This window comes from Anarhichas minor, unplaced genomic scaffold (genome assembly GCF_050575085.1).
Source record: "Anarhichas minor isolate MPS153535 unplaced genomic scaffold, ASM5057508v1 ptg000025l, whole genome shotgun sequence".
In the NCBI taxonomy this organism is placed as follows: Eukaryota; Metazoa; Chordata; class Actinopteri; order Perciformes; family Anarhichadidae; genus Anarhichas; species Anarhichas minor.
The window spans coordinates 11,006,115-11,028,327 of record NW_027466471.1 but is presented as its reverse complement, the minus strand read 5'-3'; the positions used below and the strand labels follow the sequence as shown (position 1 = coordinate 11,028,327).

Genomic DNA, 22,213 nt, shown 5'->3' with positions numbered 1-22,213 from the left:
TCTAATGTGATTTATGTATTCAAAGCAACTATAGGCGTGGTATACTTATGATGAAAAAATACATTTTGAAAGTTCAGAGGTTGGTTCTGAATATCGTAATATTTCTGTAGCCTCCATATCACTGTTATCTGTTTGATCAAATTTGATGTTTTTGGTTTTCTGGTGAATTGGATGAATATTAGCAATATAGTTTACCTTTTGAATTACACTAAACCTTTCACCTTCACCACAGTCATGTTATGTATTGTGCTCAGCCCACATGGACAAGACACCAACACTTTGGAAAGTACATTTGTCAGACGAAACCAAGCTTCTTACATAGATTTCATTACAAACAAAGAACTTTGAGTTCTCTTTAAAGGTGATGCCAGGGAGCCAGCTTGCACAATACCAAGGTATTCAAACTGGCATTTTAAAATGACATGTATAATTAACTTGTGGTTCAAACAACAGTTGTTGGTTCTTCAAAGAGGATGCCTCACCTGCAAGTGATGAAGAGCTGAGCATGAATTCACTCCACTTAATGACTCGTATTGCACACTGGCTTGCAGCAGTAGAGATGCACTGCAGGTGAAACACACCTAAACTCACTTCATCATCTGTTTGCGGAACTTTTTACCTGTTTTTAGGCTGATAGCACGGTAAATAATTTCTACACAAGCATTTGCTATTGAACATCACTGAAAGATAGCATGGTTTTTATGATCGCCATGATTTGTTATCACTGTAATATAAACTTTGCTTTTGAGAATGGTGTTGCATTGCACACTTGCCAACCCACCAACCACTGAAGTGAGGTCAAGTAGGTCTTTCCAATTCATGTGAAGAGGTTTAAGGGAAACTGTTGTTGTCAGTTGTTACATTTAGAGATTGTAGATACAACATCAATAAATATCCCTTCTCAACAATCTTCTCTTTATTTAGTTCCAAGCATCAACTTGTTTTGATTCTTTGCTTTCACTTAAACAAAGTTTAAAGTGCATGTGTTTAAAGCACAGATTCACCTCTAAGGTTTATCGAGATTTGAATGATACCAGTATAAGCTACATCTACAAATTGACGGTTCATTTCAAAAACTATTAAATCCTCAAGATGAACAGAGCAGGACTTCAGTTCATCCAAAACCACAGGTTGGTAAGGCTTTCATGACTTAAAAGATTGTATGTCAGGGCCATCTGCTGGTCTGATGAAGAACATCATCAACTGTGGTTTTCTGGGTATGCAAACTAAGGTGTTGAGATCCTCGGAAGGTGTTGTGTATCATCAAAAAAATCATTCAGAGGCAGTTGTTAATCTGTATAACAGTCATTTATTATTGTCAAACTAAAGGTGACTTTCACATGTACATTCTGAAAAAACAGTGTTCCCAAAGAAATTGGTTATAAATGACAGCTATTACAGCTACGTTTGTATCTTATTTGAGGATTGCATGTTTGTAAATTGTACAATACATTACAATTTTCAAAAGAAAAGTAGGGAAAATATAATATCTTAAGTCAAGCAGTTTTCACATTCTTTTTAGCTCATTTTACAACGAAAGACAAATAGTAGAATAAGCTATGCCCTTCATGTAACAATAAAGTGCAGGTATCAGTCCGTTAGAAATATCCCTTCATCCAATACAAAATCTTTTAAAACAGTAAAATAATGCTTTTTTTTCAGTAAGGTTCACGACAACAAAATGTTTATTTTAAGATGTTATTTTGTCTTTAATTGAAGTCTCAGCATAGCTCTGCTCCTGAGAAAAGGTCAAACCAGAATAATTTTTAGCACCTGTGGTGCCTTGAGTGCGATTATCTCACCCTATTGGCAGCAACTATGAGGTATATTAGAGTAAATAACTGGTCAAAACAGATTTCCTTTTGCAGCATTTTAGGGATGCTGTGGGTCAAAAGCTGTTTCAAGAGCTCCTACTCAGAGAACAGAAAATGCCCTGAGAAGAAACAGTCATGGGTCAAACCGTTGCCATCGTGGTTGGCCACCAGATAGACATGGTCTCCCTTGTTAAGTTTAATGTAGGTGTTGCCACTGGCTGTGAGGTAACCTGTCTGCCAGGTGGTGAATGAGTGCACGATCAAATGGTCGTTACGCATCAGATCGATACTGCCATCCTTTTGGAAGATGGTGCAGTGGAACTGGAATTCATACACGCCTGGATGCGGAGATGTAAACATCCCTGTGTTTGGGTTATAGCTGTTCTGTCCATTGTAGATGGCCTCACTGAAGTGGAGGGGCATTCCGGCTTGGGGCATGTCGTTGCCAAGTCGCATAGAGAAAGCCACTTGCTCAAAGGTGAAATGAGGTCCAGGGGGTCCATATGGTCCTGTATGAAAAAAAGACATACATTTAGAAAGTACAATTATATCAACAGGACATTCCCATTACAGTAATTTCAAGTAATATTTTTCAATTTAAATATTTATGGATGAGTTGTAGATTTACCTGTTGGTGCCGAGGGTCCATGTGGGTCTTGTGTTAGTAAAAAATGAAAAGGAAAATCAGTATATTCAAAATATTCTAATGTCGGAAATGATTGTCTTGGACAACTGTGTCAGATGGGATTTCAGGACATCAACTCACCATCCTCATTCCATGGACTGAGGTCAAAGGCAGGGATGTTCTCACACCGGGTGTAACCGTAGCCACGAGGCCGGTACAGAAAGGGGTTTTTCGGTACTTCAGTGATACCAGTGTTGTCACAGATAATGCGAGCGAGCAAAGTTTCCCTCAGTGATTTCTTCTGGGCCTCAGTAAATACTCCATTATTCTCCCACCAAAGTCTGAAATTGGACAGTTTGGTAACATTTAAAGTCTATGAATCTCTCAATCTCTCATTAATGTAAAGGTGCAGGTAACACAAATATCTCCACATCTTTAGCAATGTCAGTTCGGAAACATACCGGTCTCCCTGGCGGATCAGCTGGAACTGACGGGCAATCAGGCAAGCAAACAAAGGTCCCACTTTTCCTCCGGGGACAAACGGCTCAGCCACTCCTCCCAGCCACACATCAATGTTGTCGGGTGTTTTGTAGAGATCCAGCAGTTTCTCTGCCATTTTTGTGTTGTTTAGCACTTCAGCCAACTCTTCCAGATTTTGTGGTTGTGTCAGCCCACAGAACTTGCGCCATTTGTTGTAGCCTAAAAATAACATACAGGGTAAATATGCTGCCATGTTTTAGGAGTGTGATCTGTAATGCCTGCAAAATCCGAGATATATAAGTAAAATTGACTCTATATATAAAGAGCACATAGGTATGAAGACTAAATAACTACCAGGGAGTCCATGGTCTCTTCCTCTCTGCATGTTGAGGGCGGCCAGATCCAGTGCCAACTCACTGGTGAATTTAAAGAGCCTGTCCCTCAGCTCATCAGACATCATGTGATCCTGTGTGTTCAGCTTGGCCGGACGACCCACCAGGCCCCTGATGATTGGGTCCACACCACCTAAGGAACACGAGAGATAATTTAATTTTGATCAATTGTATTCATTCTCTGCTTGGGGAACGGCTAACAAGTTAAAGACCTTGGCATTACCTTCAAAGACGATCCTCCACGGTGTGAAGAAGGCTTTGTGCAGCAATGGGCTGGGGTAAACAGGGTGCTCCTTGTACATCTCATTAAGACGAAACATTTTAGGCTGAACCATCAGGTGACCGAATCGGAAGGCAGCTGTGGCGAACACATTGGAGATCGAGGGGTCCACGTGTTCATCATAACCAGGGTAGGTAGAAAGATGACTGGCAATGAAGTCTGGACCAACAATGTGACCTAAGTAGTCTCTGAAAGTGAGAACCTAACAGACAGAAAATACACTGAGTTGATTGAACCACGTGAAGACAAAGCAATATTTCTGTAATCCATGCAGCTAAACGTGTCTCTAACCTGCGAATATCCTCCCATGATTTTACGTGCTTCTTGATAGAGTCTCTCTCCGTCCCAGTGAGTATTGAGCTGTGCCAGACTATGGACCAGACGGTTGTGCTCACGCAGGAACAGTGTGTGTAAAGTGGTCAGACCAATTTGCTCATTGGACCGCTCGTCACCTTTAAGGTCAGATAAAATGAGGACAAAAGTGCTGTCAGCCCTGTGCGATGCTTGTGATGGATTTAACACTTTTAAGATTTGTACATCAGTGTTTTTGCTGCCACTCACCAGCCACAAAGCAGGGCACCTCCTCTGCATAATGGTCATCAGTAATGCTGGCTCGGGTGGCACACATGTTGGTAACCATGGTGGAGAAGGGCAGGAGCTCACGGCTGTTGTCAGTGTACTGTTTGTTAACTCTCAGCCGGCCCTTATCTGAGGTGAGGTCTCGTAGGAAACGAGCTTTGTTGTCCTCTGAACCGTACACCTGACCTACATCAAGGAACGCTGTGAGAGAGTTCATCTGCTGACGGACGGTGCTTGCACCAAATATGTGGCCGGAGTTGCCAGAACCACAACCTGCTGCTGAGCGGAAGAAGGGCATGCACGTGTGTGTTTTATTGACAAAGCGAGGGTCTTCCTTGGGAATCTGTTGAGATGAAAATATACAGTTAACATTCGGTGTGTGTGTGTGTGTGTGTGTGTGTGTGTGTGTGTGTGTGTGTGTGTGTGTGTGTGTGTGTGTGTGTGTGTGTGTGTGTGTTTTAGATGAATTCATGTCTTTTCTTGTGTAATGCAGCGAACACTGACCTCAATGGGGAAGCAGGGCTCTGTGTTGTCACAGCTCGTGTCACAGTCAATCCCGTTACTGTACGAGCGGATCGAAGGAGAGTGAGGAGTGAAGGTCAGGTCATGATCAGTCCACTGGCCGAAGATTGTTACCAAGTGAGTGTAGATTGTGTCGCTCTCCACATCAGAGTTTGCTGTTTGCAGAATTCTGTTGGACACTTCTCTGACCTGAGAACAGGATGTGGACAATGAGCACCTTGGTGAAAAGGACTTCCATGGTCAGTGAAGATGCTATCAAAGGAAGTATGTTACCAAGGGAAGAAGATGTCCGTTGATTTTGTGCTCCGGGTCCCAGCCTTTGGCCAGAGAGATTTGATCCTGATACTCAGCAGGGAGCCAGCGGGTGAAAGGCGTGTTGGAGGATCCGCTGCGGGTGTTTTTCCTACACAAGTATAAAAAAAATCCCTTACTGTGTTAATATTCTCTGTTTTGAAGAGAACTTTCATGTCTCTTTGCATTTGTTGAATTTTACTGAGTAAAAGGAATACAGGGAAAAGGATAAGGGACAACTTGCAACAAAATTGCCAAGTCAATCAGGGACATGATGATATTTTTCCTGAACTAAGAGATAGATGTGCAGTAATATAAAATGTTGCCATTGAATCGTTGCCTCACTTGTTGTTGCAGGCGCTGCTTGCAGTGCGAAACTTGTCCAAATTGCCAATTGTTGTGCAAGAAGGGGCACGATGTCGGGGAGAGCAGCCGGTCAGATCAGCAATTAACTTCAGGTCCTCCTCAGAGATCAGATCTAATTAACAGAGACAAGAAATGAGCATCTCAGCTGCAACCGATTTACAAATGTTTGAAAGAAATGTCTGTGAAGCTGTAAAGGATAAACACCTGTGGCATTGATGGAGCGTTTTTGACGTCTTTGCAAAGACGTCTGGATCAGTTTAACGGCATTGTGCATATAGTCAGCAGCGCGCACAGCATTGCGGGTTTGCCCAACAGGCTGCTTCAACAACCGCAGGATGTCTGACGGACTCACTGCATTCCTCCTCACGCGTTCAACGCTCCTGTATTGTGTGGAGAGGTCACATTTACGATTTCAGTCAGAATGTCTTCAGCAATTTCATACACCTTTGTTGAACAACATTTTGTTCAATCAAAGTAGGGAAGAATGTGTTCAGCAGGCTACACACTCACACTCTCCTGGAGTACTCATAGGCTGAGTCTACTGTGGCCGTGGCTTCAATCACAGCCCTTTCAATGGCACTCCTGCTCAAATGGGATTCTGAAAAAGAATAAAATACAATGTATTTTATTCTTGTTCATACGTAATACTGACGTTTTTGTCCAGTGCATTTCTGAGATGATAATTTTTCATCCATACCACACAGTTACAGCATTTTACTAAATATATATTGTCTCACAACGAACAAACAAACTCAAACATTTTGACTGAGATCTGATCAAATTGATACAAAAAATAAGAGTAAAATGTAGTTGGAATCAACCAAATAATGAATGCATCTAATGTGTAGCTATTCTAAGTGGGAGGATAGAGGTATTACTCACCAGCGTTCACCTGGCATTGCAAGCTCAGGTAAAGAACTGCAGTCAGTAGGCACAGAAAGCGATTCATCTCTGTAAAAAAGACAGATATTCTCCAGTCAGTAAGGCATTGGTCAAATCACTTAAACTAATATAATATTTACGAATCTTCTTCTCACCAAATACTTGAAAGTATAAAACAAATATAATCCAATCTAATACATTATTTACTTACTAATAATCGTTAGTTACTGGCCATAGAAATGTAACTGCATCTATTAAGTCAAAGTAAATAGCATATAGATAGTTGAGACTAAAAGTAAAGGCACCTTTGAAAGTGCAAAGTCGTGTACTGCGATTATTTGTAGATGCATGCAGTTTATTTATAATGGATGGACGCGTCATTTAACGCCCACGTTTGTCAGGAATTTTTCTCAGACAATGGATTATGTTTTTGTTTTCCTAGTTCCGCATCTGCAGCAGGATTCCTGTCGAGCAACTCCAAGTGTTCCATTTACTGAAAATAGAGCAATGAGGAAGACTATATATCCTCTCACTGAAGATCAGTTGCGGTACAAGGCCAACTGATTGTGTGACGATATGCTAATCTTGTTTTATCTAGTTTAATCGTAAAGACAAAATTCAGGTCCGGCAGAGGAAGACATTGCCAGGAATAATTAACAACGTTATTATTGGTTAGTGAGAAAGAGAAAATACTCTCTCACATAGTGACACATTTTGCTTTATAATTTATTGTTTCATTTTGTCGTGCATTTATGTCTTTCTTTGTAAATTCTTAAAATCTGTACAAAAGAAAATGTAATCATTTAGGACTAAACTGCTGTGGCGCTATAGCCTGTTCTCTCAAATGTTATAAATATAGCTTTTGCATAACAAAAACATTTAAATAACAGTTCTTTTTTAAACAGTTTTTTTTGTTTTGTTTTTCATTTTAGCTTTTACCGCAGTTACGTGATTTTCGTCAACAGTTCTTGTTTCAGAGAATTAAAAAAAATAATTTAAATTAAATTATTTTGAAAAGAGCTATGTGAATATTTTATAGTTCTAAAAAATATAAATAATAATGTAAACCATTATAATAACAGGATACATTCTAATAACGCTAGCGTTTTCGGGAAAGTCAATGTCAGAGAGTGCTAATAACTTCCTGGAATAGAAACTTTAACGGAATGTTTGACATGCGGGCATGAAAGTCCATTGCGTGAGAGGGAAACAAAAACATATTTCTGTACCAATGCTGAAAACAAAACAAATTATAAAGCATTTGGTGCCTACGATCATTCGGTAAGCAGCTAATGTAAAAATGCCGTGGGCCGATGGATATTCTGATAAAATCAAGAGGATTCCAGCTTTTTAATTAACGAAAACTTAAGTGTGCTTCTCTTATTGGATTCCAAACAAAAATGAAATATAGACATCTAGACTGAAACATAAAAGCATTGTTTTATTTGTCCAAACTAATTCCCTTTTTATATGTAGCCAGGCCCTTTTTATGTTTCACAATTACCAAACAACCTGTTCTTTGTGACAAGTTAATAATATTATTAAATGTATTACATTTATGCGCATATTCCACGCGGGTGTCTTGGGTTTCAGCAATGTGTGACACACACACACACACACACACACACACACACACACACACACACACACACACACACACACAAGTGCGAGCGCAATATTTATGCAAATCAAAGTCAAACTGGGACATTGGAAGCATTGGAAGAGCCATCGTTAATTAGTATTATTAGTGACATCTGTTCTTTTGACAAGTAAGAATGTCTCCTGTGCAAAAGTCCTATCTTTATGAGCCACAGCCGATCCATCCTTTGTGAACTAGTCTTTTTTTCCAAGTTTCAATTGGATTTTAGCACATTTAAATTGAACCCAATCGGAGGGCATATGACTCAGATTGACAATTTGTGGGATGTAAGCCAGACAGAAATAGAACAAGGTGTGGTTTACGGTAAGCCATAATGCTACACCATTTCAAAAAAATGATTGACGATACTTATGTAATATGACAGGTGGCACCTGGAATTTCCCAAATGGTTTCTCCTATTAGTGCTTTCAAAAACAGGTCCATGCCCTTTTTGCAGGACCTATATGCTTCCATTTTATATGATCTAAACTAGTTTGGACCTAAATCTCGTCTTTGTGTAGATATTTGTGTACCTTTGTTTCATGGTGTTTGGTAGCCCACAGCAATTTAACAAGACCCACATTTCCAAGTTGTATGCAGGATACAGCCTACAGGGTGGACCTTTAAATTATTCTCCACAAGTAAGTTTAATGAAGTCAGGAACCTTCCATAAATACAAACAAAAAACAAACTGTATCACAATAACAACATCTACAGAAGTAAAGTAATACAAATAAAGTAATAAAGTAAAAAAAAAATAACAAAAAGGTTAATTTGGCAGACACTTCAGTACGTTGTCTTTGGTTATGAGAGAACAATGTTGCCAAAGCATCAAAATACAAAAGTACTTGTAGCAGTTTGTAAAGTCATCTAAACCAAGTCCACTGCTGTCTGGCCAGCATAAAGTATCCTGAATATGCGTATAGATTCTGTTGGAAAAACTTAAATAGTGTTTTTGTTTAGCCACTGTAATCTAAGCAGCTGGTTCCATAAACTCTGTGTCCATGTATGAACCAATCTTCACACAAGCTTTCTCAGCTGTGTTCTTCATTTAGTGTCTTAGTTGTCTTTCTTAATGGCTATCTCATCTGTTTGTTTACTTATGAACGGGCGTCAAGGGAAGATAGTAAATCTGTTGTGTTCACGTCAGTATATATACGTAGGCTGATTTGCAACCATGACGTTTCCTGATTAGGATAAGATTACCCTTTAACAGAACGAATTGTCAAAGAAACGTCTCCAAAGTGATGTGTCCAGAACTTATGCAAATGACTCTGTTCCAACGCACTTGTATGTTATCCTCAGTATAAATATCAGAGACTCAGAGACAGACCTCTGAGCAGCCTTGATGCATATTCTGTATGTGAATCAACTCTCTCTCCTTCTTGCAAGAATAAATGTCCTGTTTAATGATTTTTACATGGGCCTTGAGTGAATTTTTTATTACAATGAAAAACCCAACTGCGTCATCATTAGACTGTCAGAGCAACTGCTTAGTTTAAAGAGCAACATAGTCTACAGAAGGCTGACAGGACTTGTGTCTAGACCGCTGTTAATGAAGCTTAAGTATAAATTCAGTCAGGAACACTATATCTTCTCTTCTTTTCATTCTTAATCTCTCTCTCCTTGTGATTACTCTATAAACTGATTGTGGGTGTTCACTTTAAATTAACCAACCAGATTCTGCACAGTTTCCTTGAAGCCAATCACATTGCTGTCAAACTTTAAAAAGTGTTCTCCTCTCTGCTGCTGTCAGTTGTCATTTCAGGTCTAAGCAGATGTGACCCTCCTCCACCCCAGTCACCTCCAGTCAGCATCACAGTCCTGCTCCTCATTCATCATCAGATTGCAGCAACTCCCTTCATCACCACCACCACCAGTGTCTGGACTCCAGGGGGGATTGGGCCTTATCTGACCTCATCACTACCCTCGGTGATATTGCTTCAGGATGGAGTCCAATCGCCAAAGACTTTGCACTAGTCATATTTTATGCATGTATAATAAATCATTGTTATATTCGAATCAAGTCTTTCCTGATTGAAATGTCGTTAGTGTCATTAGTGCCCCAGAGGAAGGTAAGAGCTCAGATAGGAACTATGAAGGTAAAGCTGCATGAAATGTTGTTTAAATGCTACTTTGGTGTAAGTGGTAAGTATTCATGTGTTGGTTATCTTACTTCATACATGTAAACCAAACACTGTTAACACATTTGGAGTTCACAGTCGCAAAATGTCATCTTATTAAAAATGATTCAAATTTTCTAAACACACCAAAAACACACACGCACTGATTTATGGTTTCAAGGTCCCGCAGACAACATTTGTAAGAATGTAAGCAGTAGCACGCAGCATGATCAAATAAGTTGATCAATGGATTCATTTATTGTGATTTGACTTGTATGTGATTATTATATATAATCTTCATCAAATGTTATATATTTAAACATGGTATATACCAAGCCAGTGTGACCCCTGTATGCTGTGCAGTATGTATTGTCTCATGGTCCAATGTTGCACAAGCACCAGAGATCTTGAAACTATTAGAAAAATGATACTGAGTCATAATTCAAAATAACACTTATTCATGATGTTACATTAAGGTGATGTAAATTGTTAACTCTTAAAACAAACAATACTATATTCCACATAATTCTTTTTGTACATTTTGTAAATTATCAGAGAGGTCACATTCATTGGTCAGGAATACAAATCTACATTTTAAAGAGGAAAAAAATCAAATAAAAAGGAACTAAGAAAATATTACATTTCAACTGATAGCTAGCACTCAGATTTATATCCAGCAGATATTGTATGTATATTTGCCCTTACATTTAAACACACAGTAAAATCAGATGCCCTGAGATGTAGCTGCCTTTAGTCAGACAGGGGGGGACTTCTACTCAATATTCTCCTTCCATGGACTGAGATCAAAGGCAGGGATGTCTTTACATTCAGTGTAACTGGACCGTGTAGAGTACTGGAAGGGCTGTGCTGGTACATCAGTGATACCAGTGTTGTCACAGATGATACGGGCGAGTGAGGTGTTCCTCAGGGAGTCCCTCTGGGCCTCAGTGAAAACTCCCTTCTTCTCCCACCAAAGTCTGAAATTGGTAGTTCATGTTTAAAAGTGCGGGTAACACAACTATCTGCACATATTTAGTACATGTCAGCCAATAATGCATTTTTAGTGCTTACCGGTCTCCCTGGCAGATCCGCTGGAACTGAGTGGAAATCAGGCAAGCAAACAAAGGTCCGACTCTTCCTCCGGGGACAAACGGCTCAGCCACTCCTCCCAGCCACACATCAATGTTGTCAGGTGTTTTGTAGAGTTTCAGCAATTTCGCGGCCAGCTTCTTATTTTGCAGCACTTTTGACAGCTGTTTCTTATTTTTGGGCTGCGGCAGCCCACAGAACTTACGCCATTGGTTGTAGCCTAAAAAAGGGGCACAAAGGGTGAAAATGTAGCCATGTTTAAGATAAAGTATGTCTGCATAAAATTCTAGAGGTACAAGAAAATAAATAGAAAGACTCATTGAGAGTTATAGGCTACCAGGGAGTCCATGGTCTCTTCCTCTCTGCATGTTGAGGGCGGCCAGATCCAGTGCCAACTCACTGGTGAATTTAAAGAGCCTGTCCCTCAGCTCATCAGACATCATGTTATCCTGTGTGTTCAGCTTGGCCGGACGACCCACCAGGCCCCTGATGATTGGGTCCACACCACCTGAGGAACACGAGGGGACATTTTAAGTGTTCGCTACTGCTGCTGATTCCACTGAGAATCATGACCTCATACACTCTGCAACTCATTGTAGTTTTTAACTGCTTTAATAATAATGATAATATTCACAATATTATAATAGTAATAATATTAATGTACACAAAAATATGAATAAGAAGAAGAAGCTATTATCTGCACTTCGAGATCATTTCTTACTTTTAAGTAAAGTTAACTAACTCTAACCCTAACACTTTTTCAGTGTTGTCATGTAAGAATGCATCCAACTGTTTCATTGGAGACTCGATCGTGAGGAACGTGAGGAGAAAAGCGGCGGCTACTTTTTGCTTTCCGGGCGCAAAGGTAACTGACATCCTGGAAAAGTTTCCCAGCATCTCGGCCAAACGCCCACTTGCCCAGGACTTGGTCGTGCATGTGCGAGGCAATGACATTTCCAACCAGTCCTCTGAAATACTGAAACAGGATTTCAGCATTCTTCTGGACTCCCTTGAGGTCCATGGTAAACGGGTCTTGTAATGGTAAAAATATGCATTTGAACTTTGTGTCCTCGATGTGAACTCGCAGTCAACTCGAAAACGTACGTGTCATCTATTAAAACCCTTTCATGACGACCGGCCCCCATTTGGGGCCCGAGCGAGACCGTTTAGCGTGGTAGTGTGTCATAGAATGCACTTTTCATAAACAAATATAATTAATCCTCCACACATATTACAGTATATACCGAATTAACGACAAACGTCTGGGCAGAATCATCATACCAGCCATTTTACACACTGCAAACACAATTATACATGAACTAATATCAAATCTATAAGATTTACCACAATAACACGTATTTTTCACCACAAAACCTGCGTACTATGCATTCCGTTTGCATCTGTCATCACAAAGCCGGCAGCTGTCATGGCGGATTGATACATAAAACAGCAGTAGGACTCGACCCCGCGTCGATTCACGACTGTCTCGTTCCTCTCCGTCAAACCGTTTAAAAGTTACATAAACAAAGCAAGCGAACCACAGTACCACTCCACAGAAAAAAAATTGGAACTCAGCGTACCTTTTGGTGGTTTTCGTGAGGAAAAACGCAGCTAATCCATTCAAATCAGCGGCAGAATGTAGTCCCTCCGCCCTGCTGTCTGCCCATGTGAAAATGGCGTTTCTGGGAGGTTTTGGGACTAAATGGCCAGCATTCAGTCAGCTGGACCAATGCATTTAGACATGGGGGCTGTGCCAAGCATATCGAGATTTTTAGTGGATAAAAGGCTGTCAATCTTCTAAATAACGCGCCTACTGATTTCGTTAGGCTCTTCCGCATTCAACAAGGTGTCACATGATTAAATTCGCCAATCACAGGCCTTACAAAGTCTTAAAGAGACACGGACTGAGAGGAGAATATTTTATGGAGAGATATGACAGCTGAAAATGGCTCAAAATGACTCAAAATGATGCCAAACTGCTTTATTAGGATTATTGAACACTCTTAGTGATAAGACAAGTGAATATATAGTTAATATATATGTTGGAGCTATTTATTTGATATTGTATTTTGTTATTTCATTTATAAGTAGTATTGTTTAATTATTGTAGATGTTTTATATATTAAGATTATTTTTCTCTTTAATAGTAATTTGTTTAGTTATATTGTTTTTTGGGTAATTACTGTGGGCACCTGTTGCTATATATATGAGTAGAAGGATAGGACCAGCATGCACCGGGGTGGGCGTATAGTTTTTACCAGCATATCACATCACAGGAGAGACAGCACGACAGGAGTTTTGTTAGTTCGTTTGTTTGTTCGTTTATTTGCTTTATTCAATAAACACAAAAATCGGAATCCTGCATGGACAATCCACTCTCTTCTGGCTGCGTAAGAATACCGACCACGGTGCATCAGTGGCGTTTGATTATTGTTTGTTTAAATTGGATTAAGTCGACAAATGGCCACTACAATATAGTTATATAGTATATAAAATTAGAATAGAGCAGCGCAACAGCTGGTTCCAAAAATGAGAATTTGGCTTGACTCAGACCTCATTTATACTGGCCTGCTTCACTCAATCGAAGTAAAATTTGTTTGTGGAGACTGTAAACACGTTGTGCAATGATTTGGGAGAGTTTTTAGCTTTCATCTGCATCATTAAAAAAATATATTCATGCTGTCAGTGCTTTTTTTTCAGGCGAACCTGAAACTTTTTCAATTTGAGCTGTGTACCATCTTCATTCACTATTAACCAGTAACATATACACAATATTTTCACATCTCAACACATCTCACAAGTGTTACCTGTATTCTAGCATCAAAATTATTCAAATATACATTGTAGTTACAGCTGTGAACTCTCTTGAGTATGGGTATGCAATTTTCGAGCAGAGGCCTAAAAATAGGGCTGGGGTTTAAAAGGTTTTAAGGAAAATGGCTACTGGAAAAGTAGCAAAACTACTTGCAAAGTGGCAAGAATAACTTTTTCCTTACATGGAGTAAAGAAAGTGCAGACTAAGCAGTAATCAGAACTGGTGGTTGAAACACCTCATGTTACCTTGAATGTATCGAAGCTGTGAAAAGTCAGCTGGATGCAGCAGACAAGCCCTCGTGGGTGCTGTGCCTTTGAGAAATAACTTGTTGCTGTATAAATAAAGGGGCTTGTGTGATACATATTTTGAAGCATTCACACAGTCTACGTTGTGTTTTCTTCCCTCTTGCAAGAGAATAAACGGACGAAGACAACTTTGAATCTTGTTAAGACTTTATTATTGATTTGTGAACAAAAACTCTCTTCTCCCGATTAACATAGAAATCTTCCACAACAGTCTTTATCAGTGAACCAAACCCCACTCACACAACCGTGGCATGGGTCGGTTAAGCCGCTCTACACCAAGTCAACCTGCGCAGCCCGAAACGTGGCTTTTATTGATCATTTGAATCTTTTCTGGAAATATCCTGCCTTTTTCCGCCCTGATGGCGTCCACCTAAATGGCTTGGGGTCAAGCATTCTGACTGACAATATTTTCTACTTCATCTTGACCTCACCATCGCACTGACTACCCCACATCGCATTTCAACCATGCATACCCCTCCGTCATCTACAGGCAACACTAGCTCCCCCTGGCGGCTTGGTGGGTCTCCTACTCTCTCCCGAGTCTCCACCTTAACTTCCACTTCCACTCCCCATGAAGTTTCCCATCAGAATCAACAATCTGCATATCAAAGATGCCACGAATTGTGTAGCGTCTGCATTTCTTAATATTACTGAATCTTTAAATTCCACGCATCATGTTTCTGGCGCCACTAACAGGGGTGGTCACACCTTGGACCTTGTGTTCTCTCTGGGTCTTGATATTGAAACATTGCGTTCCCGCAGTATTACTCAGAGTACAGCTGATCAGTTCTTAATGCACGTTTGCTGTGATATTAACGCAAATCTCAATGATGTTGAATTTGTAATGCAGTCCTTTAATGAGCATTGCACCACATTGCTGTACAAAGTGGCACCTTTTGACGATAGGACTAGGGACCGCAGTGAACTCAGCAGACACTTGAATTTTAGTGCACCTATATGCTGAAATTCGCGGTAAACGCATTCAACCGGAACAGATCGGGAGCAAGCGAAGGACTTTGCAAAGTTAGCGGAGGGATTAACGTGAGACAACATCCGGCTTTCAAAATAAGATGTCAAGTAAGCGGGAAAGATTTACGTGAGACAACATCCTGTTTCCATAATAAGATGTCAACAAAGCGTATGGACAAATTTCATTATGTGGAAATAAGATTAAATTTATTATATTTAACATGTTATAAACATATATAAAACATGTTACCTGCATATCGTGAGTTAAAGGGAAAATGCAACTACATTGTGGATGAAGTGTCTTTCTTCTTTGATTTGAGGGTTGCTGGAAAGATAATTCAATTAATAATATCTGACTGACTGATATGTATGTGTTCAGGATATTTCTGACCACATCCAAACAAAAATCAAACATGTTAACTGTACCAATTAATATATTTTATGAAGTACAAACTGTGAACTGAAATTGTACCTACAAATAGCAAATTTCTGAAATTTTTAAGGTGCTATAAAAATATTCTTGTCAATATTTTCATACAATGACTGATGCATGTATCTTCAAGATTTCGTTGACTCCACCCATACTGAAAATCAGACATTTTTACTGTACCAATTAAGAGATATTTCAAAGTAAAAGTCATACATTTGTACTGAGAAAACATCAAATAACTAAATATTTCAGGTGCTATAAAAAGTATTTTCTCAATAATTCCATACAATGACTGATGTATATTTGTTCAGGGCATTGTTGAATCCACCCATACAAAAAATCTAACAATTTTACTGTTTAAGAGATATTTCAAAGTAAAAGTCATACATCTGTACCAAAAAAATATCTAATAAGTGAATATTTGAAGTGTTATAAAAACTAATTTCTCAATAATTCCAGACAATGACTGATGTATACAAGTTGAGGAAATCTCTGACTACACATATACAGAAAATTAAACAATTTAACTGTACCAATTAAGATATCTTTGTGATGACCCCTCCCTTCTATTAGGGGTCTGTGTCCTGTTTGCTGTCTGTCTTTCAAGATGTTAATCGGCCACTGATGAGCGACACCTGAGCCTAGTTTGGTCCAAGTTATGAAGGCTCTCCCTCCTGGTTCTCTCTGAGTGACACATTGAGGTGGTCTGCTATTAACTTGTAGTGAAATTATTTTGTAACTATGCACCATTTCCTCTAAAATCTAATCTGAAATTCAAAGGAAGTTGGCTCATGAATGACATTTTGACAGGCTTTAATTTTGAAATGCTACACCAGAATGTCCTGGTTCTCTCTCAGTAAAAATGTCAGATTTTCAGTATGGGTGGAGTCAACGATGCCCTGATTACATATGCATCAGTCATTGTATAGAATTATTGAGAAAAATATTTTTATAGCAGCTCAAATATTCAGTTATTAGATATTTTCTCGGTACAGATGTATGACATTTACTTTGAAATATTTCTTAATTGGTACAGTTAAAATGTCGGATTTTCAGTATGGGATGAGTCAACGATGTCCTGAACACATATACATCAGTCATTGTATGGAAATATTGACAAGAATATTTTTATATTTCCTTAAACATTTCAGAAATTAGCTATTTGAAGGTGCAATTTCAGTTCAGTTTGTACTTCATAAAATATCTTAATTGGTACAGTTAACATGTTTGATTTTTGTTTGGATGTGGTCAGAAATGTCCTGAACACATACATATCAGTAAGTCAGATATTATTAATTTCATTATCTTTCCAGCAACCCTCAAATGTACTTAATGTTAATATAATTCATTTAATCTTATTTCCACAAATGCAATTTGTTTATACGCTTAGTTGACATCCTATTTTGGAAACCAGATGTTGTCTCACGTTAATCTTTCCGCTAACTTTGCAAAGTCGTTCGCTCGCTCCCGATCTGTGCCGTTTGAATGCGTTTACCGTGAATTTCAGCATATAGGCGCACTAATATTTAAGTGTCTGCTGGGTTGACCACGGAGATCCGAGTGTCTGCTGACTTGACCGCAGTGACCAGGGCTGCCTACAACACTTCTCCGTGGATGACAGACGCTGTCTGCTCCCTGAGACCGAAGTGTTGCAGGACAGAGCGGCTCTGGAAAGCCACTGGGCTAGAATAGAAGTGCATAGTAAAGGAAGCAAGAACTGCTTACTTGGCAAACTTAATTTCTTCCCCAAAGATAAATCCTAAGATTTTGTTAGACACAATTAATACAATTGTTTCACTGTCATTCACGATGCTGGAAAGGATTTAAAAGGCAATCGATGGAAGAGAAAGAAATTATGTTTTTTTCTGCTTTCACTGATAATTCTAGAGAAATATGCCAGCCTCACCCAGTATAAGACTGTTATGGATTTCGGGAGGATCTCTCGGAGGATTGTTTGCTTTCCTGCACATTCGCTCAGCTCTATGGCACTCTTCAGACGTATTTACTCAGTATTATTGTAATAAGCCTCCAGTCATCACTGGCAGCACAGATTGCAGAGCAGAGCTCTGAGCAAGTAAGAAAATATACACCCTATTGCAGTGGTTCTCAAACTTTCTTATCTTAAGGCCCACTTCTGATTTTAAAAATCTCAGGGAATCACTTCCCAAATCATGAGAAAAACAGATAACATGACAGAAAATAGAGAAAAAATAAACAGGGCTTTTAATAGGCTAAGTGTTCCACTTTCTGCTCTAATGACCAAAATAAATAGTCAGCTCTACCATCACTGCCTGCCATTACAAACCCAAATATATTGTATTCATGGTCACCTTTACACATGCTTTGAAACATATACTGATACTTATTAGTTTCAACAACAGATACATTTTGTGTCCCTGGACCGAGGAAATGTCAGCCCGCTAATGGCAAAACAGGTTTGTCTTACCTGATGATGAGTCGTGATTGGTGTGGTGACATTCAAACCTAACTGGTCTCTAATATTTTCAATTAAGGTGAAAAGACCTTGGCATTACCTTCAAAGACGATCCTCCACGGTGTGAAGAAGGATTTGTGCAGCAATGGGCTGGGGTAAACAGGGTGCTCCTCGTACATCTCATTAAGACGAAACATGTGGGGCTGGACCATCAGGTGAGCGAATCGGTAGGCAGCTGTGGCGAACACATTGGAGATCGAGGGGTCCACGTGTTCATCATAACCAGGGTAGGTAGAAAGATGACTGGCAATGAAGTCTGGACCAACAATGTGACCTAAGTAGTCTCTGAAAGTGAGAACCTAACAGACAGAAAATACACTGAGTTGATTGAACCACGTGAAGACAAAGCAATATTTCTGTAATCCATGCAGCTAAACGTGTCTCTAACCTGCGAATATCCTCCCATGATTTTACGTGCTTCTTGATAGAGTCTCTCTCCGTCCCAGTGAGTATTGAGCTGTGCCAGACTATGGACCAGACGGTTGTGCTCACGCAGGAACAGTGTGTGTAAAGCGGTCAGACTAATTTGCTCATTGGACCGCTCGTCACCTTTAAGGTCAGATAAAATGAGGTCAAAAGTGCTGTCAGCCCTGTGCGATGCTTGTGATGGATTTAACACTTTTAAGATTTGTACATCAGTGTTTTTGCTGCCACTCACCAGCCACAAAGCAGGGCACCTCCTTTGCTTTTTTGTTATTAGTAATGCGGGCTCGGGTGGCACACATGTTGGTAGCCATGGTGGAGAAGGGCAGGAGCTCACGGCTGTTGTCAGTGTACTGTTTGTTAACTCTCAGCCGGCCCTTATCTGAGGTGAGGTCTCGTAGGAAATGAGCTTTGTTGTCCTCTGAACCGTACACCTGACCTACATCAAGGAACGCTGTGAGAGAGTTAATCTGCTGACGGACGGTGTGGTCGAAGTTGCCATAACCACAAGCTGCTGCTGAGCGGGAGAAGGGTATGCACTTCTCTGACTTTCTGTCAAAGCGAGGGTCTTTCTTGGGAATCTGTTTAGATGAGAATAATCAGTTAACATTCGGTGTGTGTGTGTGTGTGTGTGTGTGTTTTAGATGAATTCATGTATTTTCTTGTGTAATGCAGCGAACACTGACCTCAATGGGGAAGCAGGGCTCTGTGTTGTCACAGCTCGTGTCACAGTCAATCCCGTTACTGTACGAGCGGATCGAAGGAGAGTGAGGAGTGAAGGTCAGGTCATGATCAGTCCACTGGCCGAACATTGTTACCAAGTGAGTGTAGATTGTGTCGCTCTCCACATCAGAGTTTGCTGTTTGCAGAATTCTGTTGGACACATCTCTGACCTGAGAACAGGATGTGGACAATGAGCACCTTGGTGAAAAGGACTTCCATGGTCAGTGAAGATGCTATCAAAGGAAGTATGTTACCAAGGGAAGAAGATGTCCGTTGATTTTGTGCTCCGGGTCCCAGCCTTTGGCCAGAGAGATTTGATCCTGATACTCAGCAGGGAGCCAGCGGGTGAAAGGCGTGTTGGAGGATCCGCCGCGGGTGTTTTTCCTACACAAGAAAAAAGTCATAATTTTTCTTTGACTCACAGTACACAGTGCTTGACAATTATACCGGCAATTATACTCCACCTATCTACTCCCATGTCGGATGTGAAAGGAAGAAAACAAGAGACCTGGGAGGAGTATCAATTTGTCCAGAGGCAAACAAATAGTCAGTTAGCTGTAGACATATTTGTCAGTTGGTCTTTACCTTCACCCATCAATCTTAAAATTGCTACTAAGCAGTTGCCTCACCTGTTGTTACAGACGCTGCTTGCAGTTCGAAACCTGCCTAAATTGGGAGTAGTCTTGCAAGACGGGGCACGATGTTGGGAAAAGCAGCCTGTCCGATCAGCAATGAACTGCATATCCTCCTCCGAGATCAGATCTAATTAACAGAGGCAAGAAAGAGACATAGCTGTGACTTGCAGCCACCTGTATAGAAAATTCAAAGAACCTTTTTTGGATAAACACCTGTGGCATTGATGAAGGGTTGTTGACGTCTTTGCAAAGACGTCTGGATCAGTTTAACGGCATTGTGCATATAGTCAGCAGCCCGCACAGCATTACGGGTTTGCCCAACAGGCTGCTTCAACAACCGCAGGGTGTCTGACGGACTCACTGCATCCCTCCTCACGCGTTCAACGCTCCTGTATTGTGTGGAGAGGTCAAAGTTATAAACACTGAGATGTCATTGCTTCTGAGGCCGGACAACTTCCAGTTGAATGTATTTTACACTTTCATACTGTGCCATTTGTTTGTCTATCACTGCAGAACTTGTGTAGCAGTTCAGTAGGTTTGATCACTCACACTCTTCTGGAGTACTCATAAGCTGAGTCCACCATGGTCTTGGCGTCAATCACAGCTTTTTCAATAACGCTTCTGCTCAAACATGCAGGTTCTGAAGGCACAAAACATCTTTCAGTTAGTCTGCTCTCTGTTTCCTTACAATCCAGTCACCTTTCACTGTATAGCTTCTTTATTTTGAAATTATCTCTGAATATTGATGTTTATTTTTACCCCAATAGATTTCTGGAGCTATTACGCAGGTTTCTTTCATGTAATTACAGCAAAACTCTATTGTAGAAACTCATATTCATCTGGGATCGTCTGTATTTAGTTTTTATCTAAATTAAATGAATTAACTCTAGTAGGAGGAGGTTTACTTTAAACACATTTATAACGATTGTATTTAATTCAATTCAATTTGATAGAGGTACTTACCATTATTCATGTAGATTTTCAAACACAGGTAAAGACCTGCAGCGATCAGGCACACAACCCACTTCATCTCTGAAAAAAATGAACATGGTCCTGTTATATACACACTAATCAACTGATAATACTAAATATACAAGAAGGCATGGTTGCCTGAAAGCGAAGTACAACTGCTATTTGCAAGTGTGAAGAAAGACAATAAGAAAGTTAAAAAGTTAGACAAGAAGCTTGAACCCTAACCTGTTATATTTTGGATGTCCAACTTTCTCCAGCTGCAGTTTGGAGTTGGCGTCTGTATATATAGGTCTCCATGTTTCACACACCCCTTTGCCACACCTAAGTCATCTTTGTTTGAGCAGGTTCCACAAAAGATGACCGTGTGGTTCAGCAGGAAACTAATTAAATTCACATGTCTTGCACTATGTTATTAAACCAAACCGTTTTAATGTAGGACTGAAGGCCAATTAAATTCTCTGCAATTATCTTCGTCCATTTTAACTTGACATTGCAGAATTGTGTTTGAAGAGACAATGCTAACAAAGTTTAAAAAAATAAATAAAAATGAACAGTATTCAACCCTTTAAAACAGGGGCTCAAACTCCCGGCCCGACACGTCATTTTATGTGGCCCACGAATCCGCCAGCAAAAAAAAACAAAAAACTTTTTTTTTAAGTTAGACTTGATAATAAAATATCCCCATAGTCGAAATTATCAGATAGAAAGTCGAAGTTATGAGATCGAAAGTCATAACTATGATAGAAAGTCATAATTCTGAGATAGAAAGTCAAAATTCTGAGATTGAAAGTCAAAATTATGAGATTGAAAGTCAAAATTATGAAATACTTAAACACACAGTCACAGAAGCAGCTCTTTGGCTGGTTACTGTACATTTGACATGGAAATGTATTGTGAGTACATTGAAGACTACTTTAAACTGGCTTTAAAACACATGAAATACTTCATGTGGGATTGTGCAAACGCACCCTTGAAAGGATTTTAAGCTTTGAACAAAGTTATTGTAATAACTTGTCTTTGCTATTTTCTTTAATAGTTTGATCTTTGATAGAGTAATGTGGGTTTCTTAACCCTAAATTAAAAGGATTTAATTTATAATAACAAATGTGCTTAAATATATTTTACATTTATATAACTGCATGTACAATATTTTTACACTTGAATAAACAATAATCAAATGCAGAGAGTTATTTAACAATATGTTACGAGTAGTTACATTTACAACCGGCCCTTTGTGGGCGACCATGATGCTGATGTGGCCCGGAGTGAAAATGAGTTTGAGACCCCTGCTTTAAAACATGTCGGGAAGAAAGCAATATTATGGAAAGTCATCAAACCTGCACCTGTAATGTGACTTGGGGTTGT

The 22,213-nt window shown here is 39.7% G+C and overlaps 2 protein-coding genes across 2 annotated transcripts; both read right to left on the bottom strand.

Moving 5' to 3' along the window:
- Positions 1 to 1,323: 1,323 nt before the first annotated feature.
- LOC142957442 (eosinophil peroxidase-like) lies at positions 1,324 to 6,298 on the bottom strand. The gene is made up of 14 exons (XM_076099274.1): positions 6,232 to 6,298; positions 5,860 to 5,947; positions 5,554 to 5,729; positions 5,329 to 5,461; positions 4,966 to 5,095; positions 4,675 to 4,881; positions 4,153 to 4,513; positions 3,883 to 4,043; positions 3,535 to 3,793; positions 3,274 to 3,444; positions 2,901 to 3,138; positions 2,581 to 2,780; positions 2,443 to 2,469; positions 1,324 to 2,323 (listed from the first exon to the last, which is right to left on the bottom strand). The coding sequence occupies exons 1-14, from the start codon at positions 6,296 to 6,298 to the stop codon at positions 1,911 to 1,913; spliced, it is 2,631 nt and encodes an 876-aa protein (XP_075955389.1). The 3' UTR covers positions 1,324 to 1,910.
- A 3,848-nt stretch (positions 6,299 to 10,146) lies between these two features.
- On the bottom strand, positions 10,147 to 21,436 carry LOC142957614 (eosinophil peroxidase-like). The gene is made up of 12 exons (XM_076099542.1): positions 20,840 to 21,436; positions 20,426 to 20,516; positions 20,090 to 20,265; positions 19,871 to 20,003; positions 19,496 to 19,625; positions 19,205 to 19,411; positions 18,754 to 19,099; positions 18,484 to 18,644; positions 18,136 to 18,394; positions 11,420 to 11,590; positions 11,065 to 11,302; positions 10,147 to 10,970 (listed from the first exon to the last, which is right to left on the bottom strand). Exons 1-12 carry the CDS (start codon positions 20,904 to 20,906, stop codon positions 10,766 to 10,768), a joined length of 2,184 nt encoding a protein of 727 aa, XP_075955657.1. The 5' UTR covers positions 20,907 to 21,436; the 3' UTR covers positions 10,147 to 10,765.
- Between the last annotated feature and the right edge of the window lie 777 nt (positions 21,437 to 22,213).

Bases quoted from the DNA above. Each gene is read 5' to 3' on its own strand.
- LOC142957442 (XM_076099274.1), bottom strand. From the start codon at position 6,298: ATGAATCGCTTTCTGTGCCTACTGACTGCAGTTCTTTACCTGAGCTTG. The intron at 5,462-5,553 runs GTGTTTATCCTT...TCTGTTAATTAG, and splicing joins ACGCTCCATCAATGCCACAG to ATCTGATCTCTGAGGAGGAC. The intron at 2,781-2,900 runs GTATGTTTCCGA...GTCCAATTTCAG, and splicing joins CTGATCCGCCAGGGAGACCG to ACTTTGGTGGGAGAATAATG.
- LOC142957614 (XM_076099542.1), bottom strand. From the start codon at position 20,906: ATGAAGTGGGTTGTGTGCCTGATCGCTGCAGGTCTTTACCTGTGTTTG. The intron at 20,004-20,089 runs GTGTTTATCCAA...TCTGTTAATTAG, and splicing joins ACCCTTCATCAATGCCACAG to ATCTGATCTCGGAGGAGGAT. The intron at 18,645-18,753 runs GTGAGTGGCAGC...CTGACCTTAAAG, and splicing joins GGTGCCCTGCTTTGTGGCTG to GTGACGAGCGGTCCAATGAG.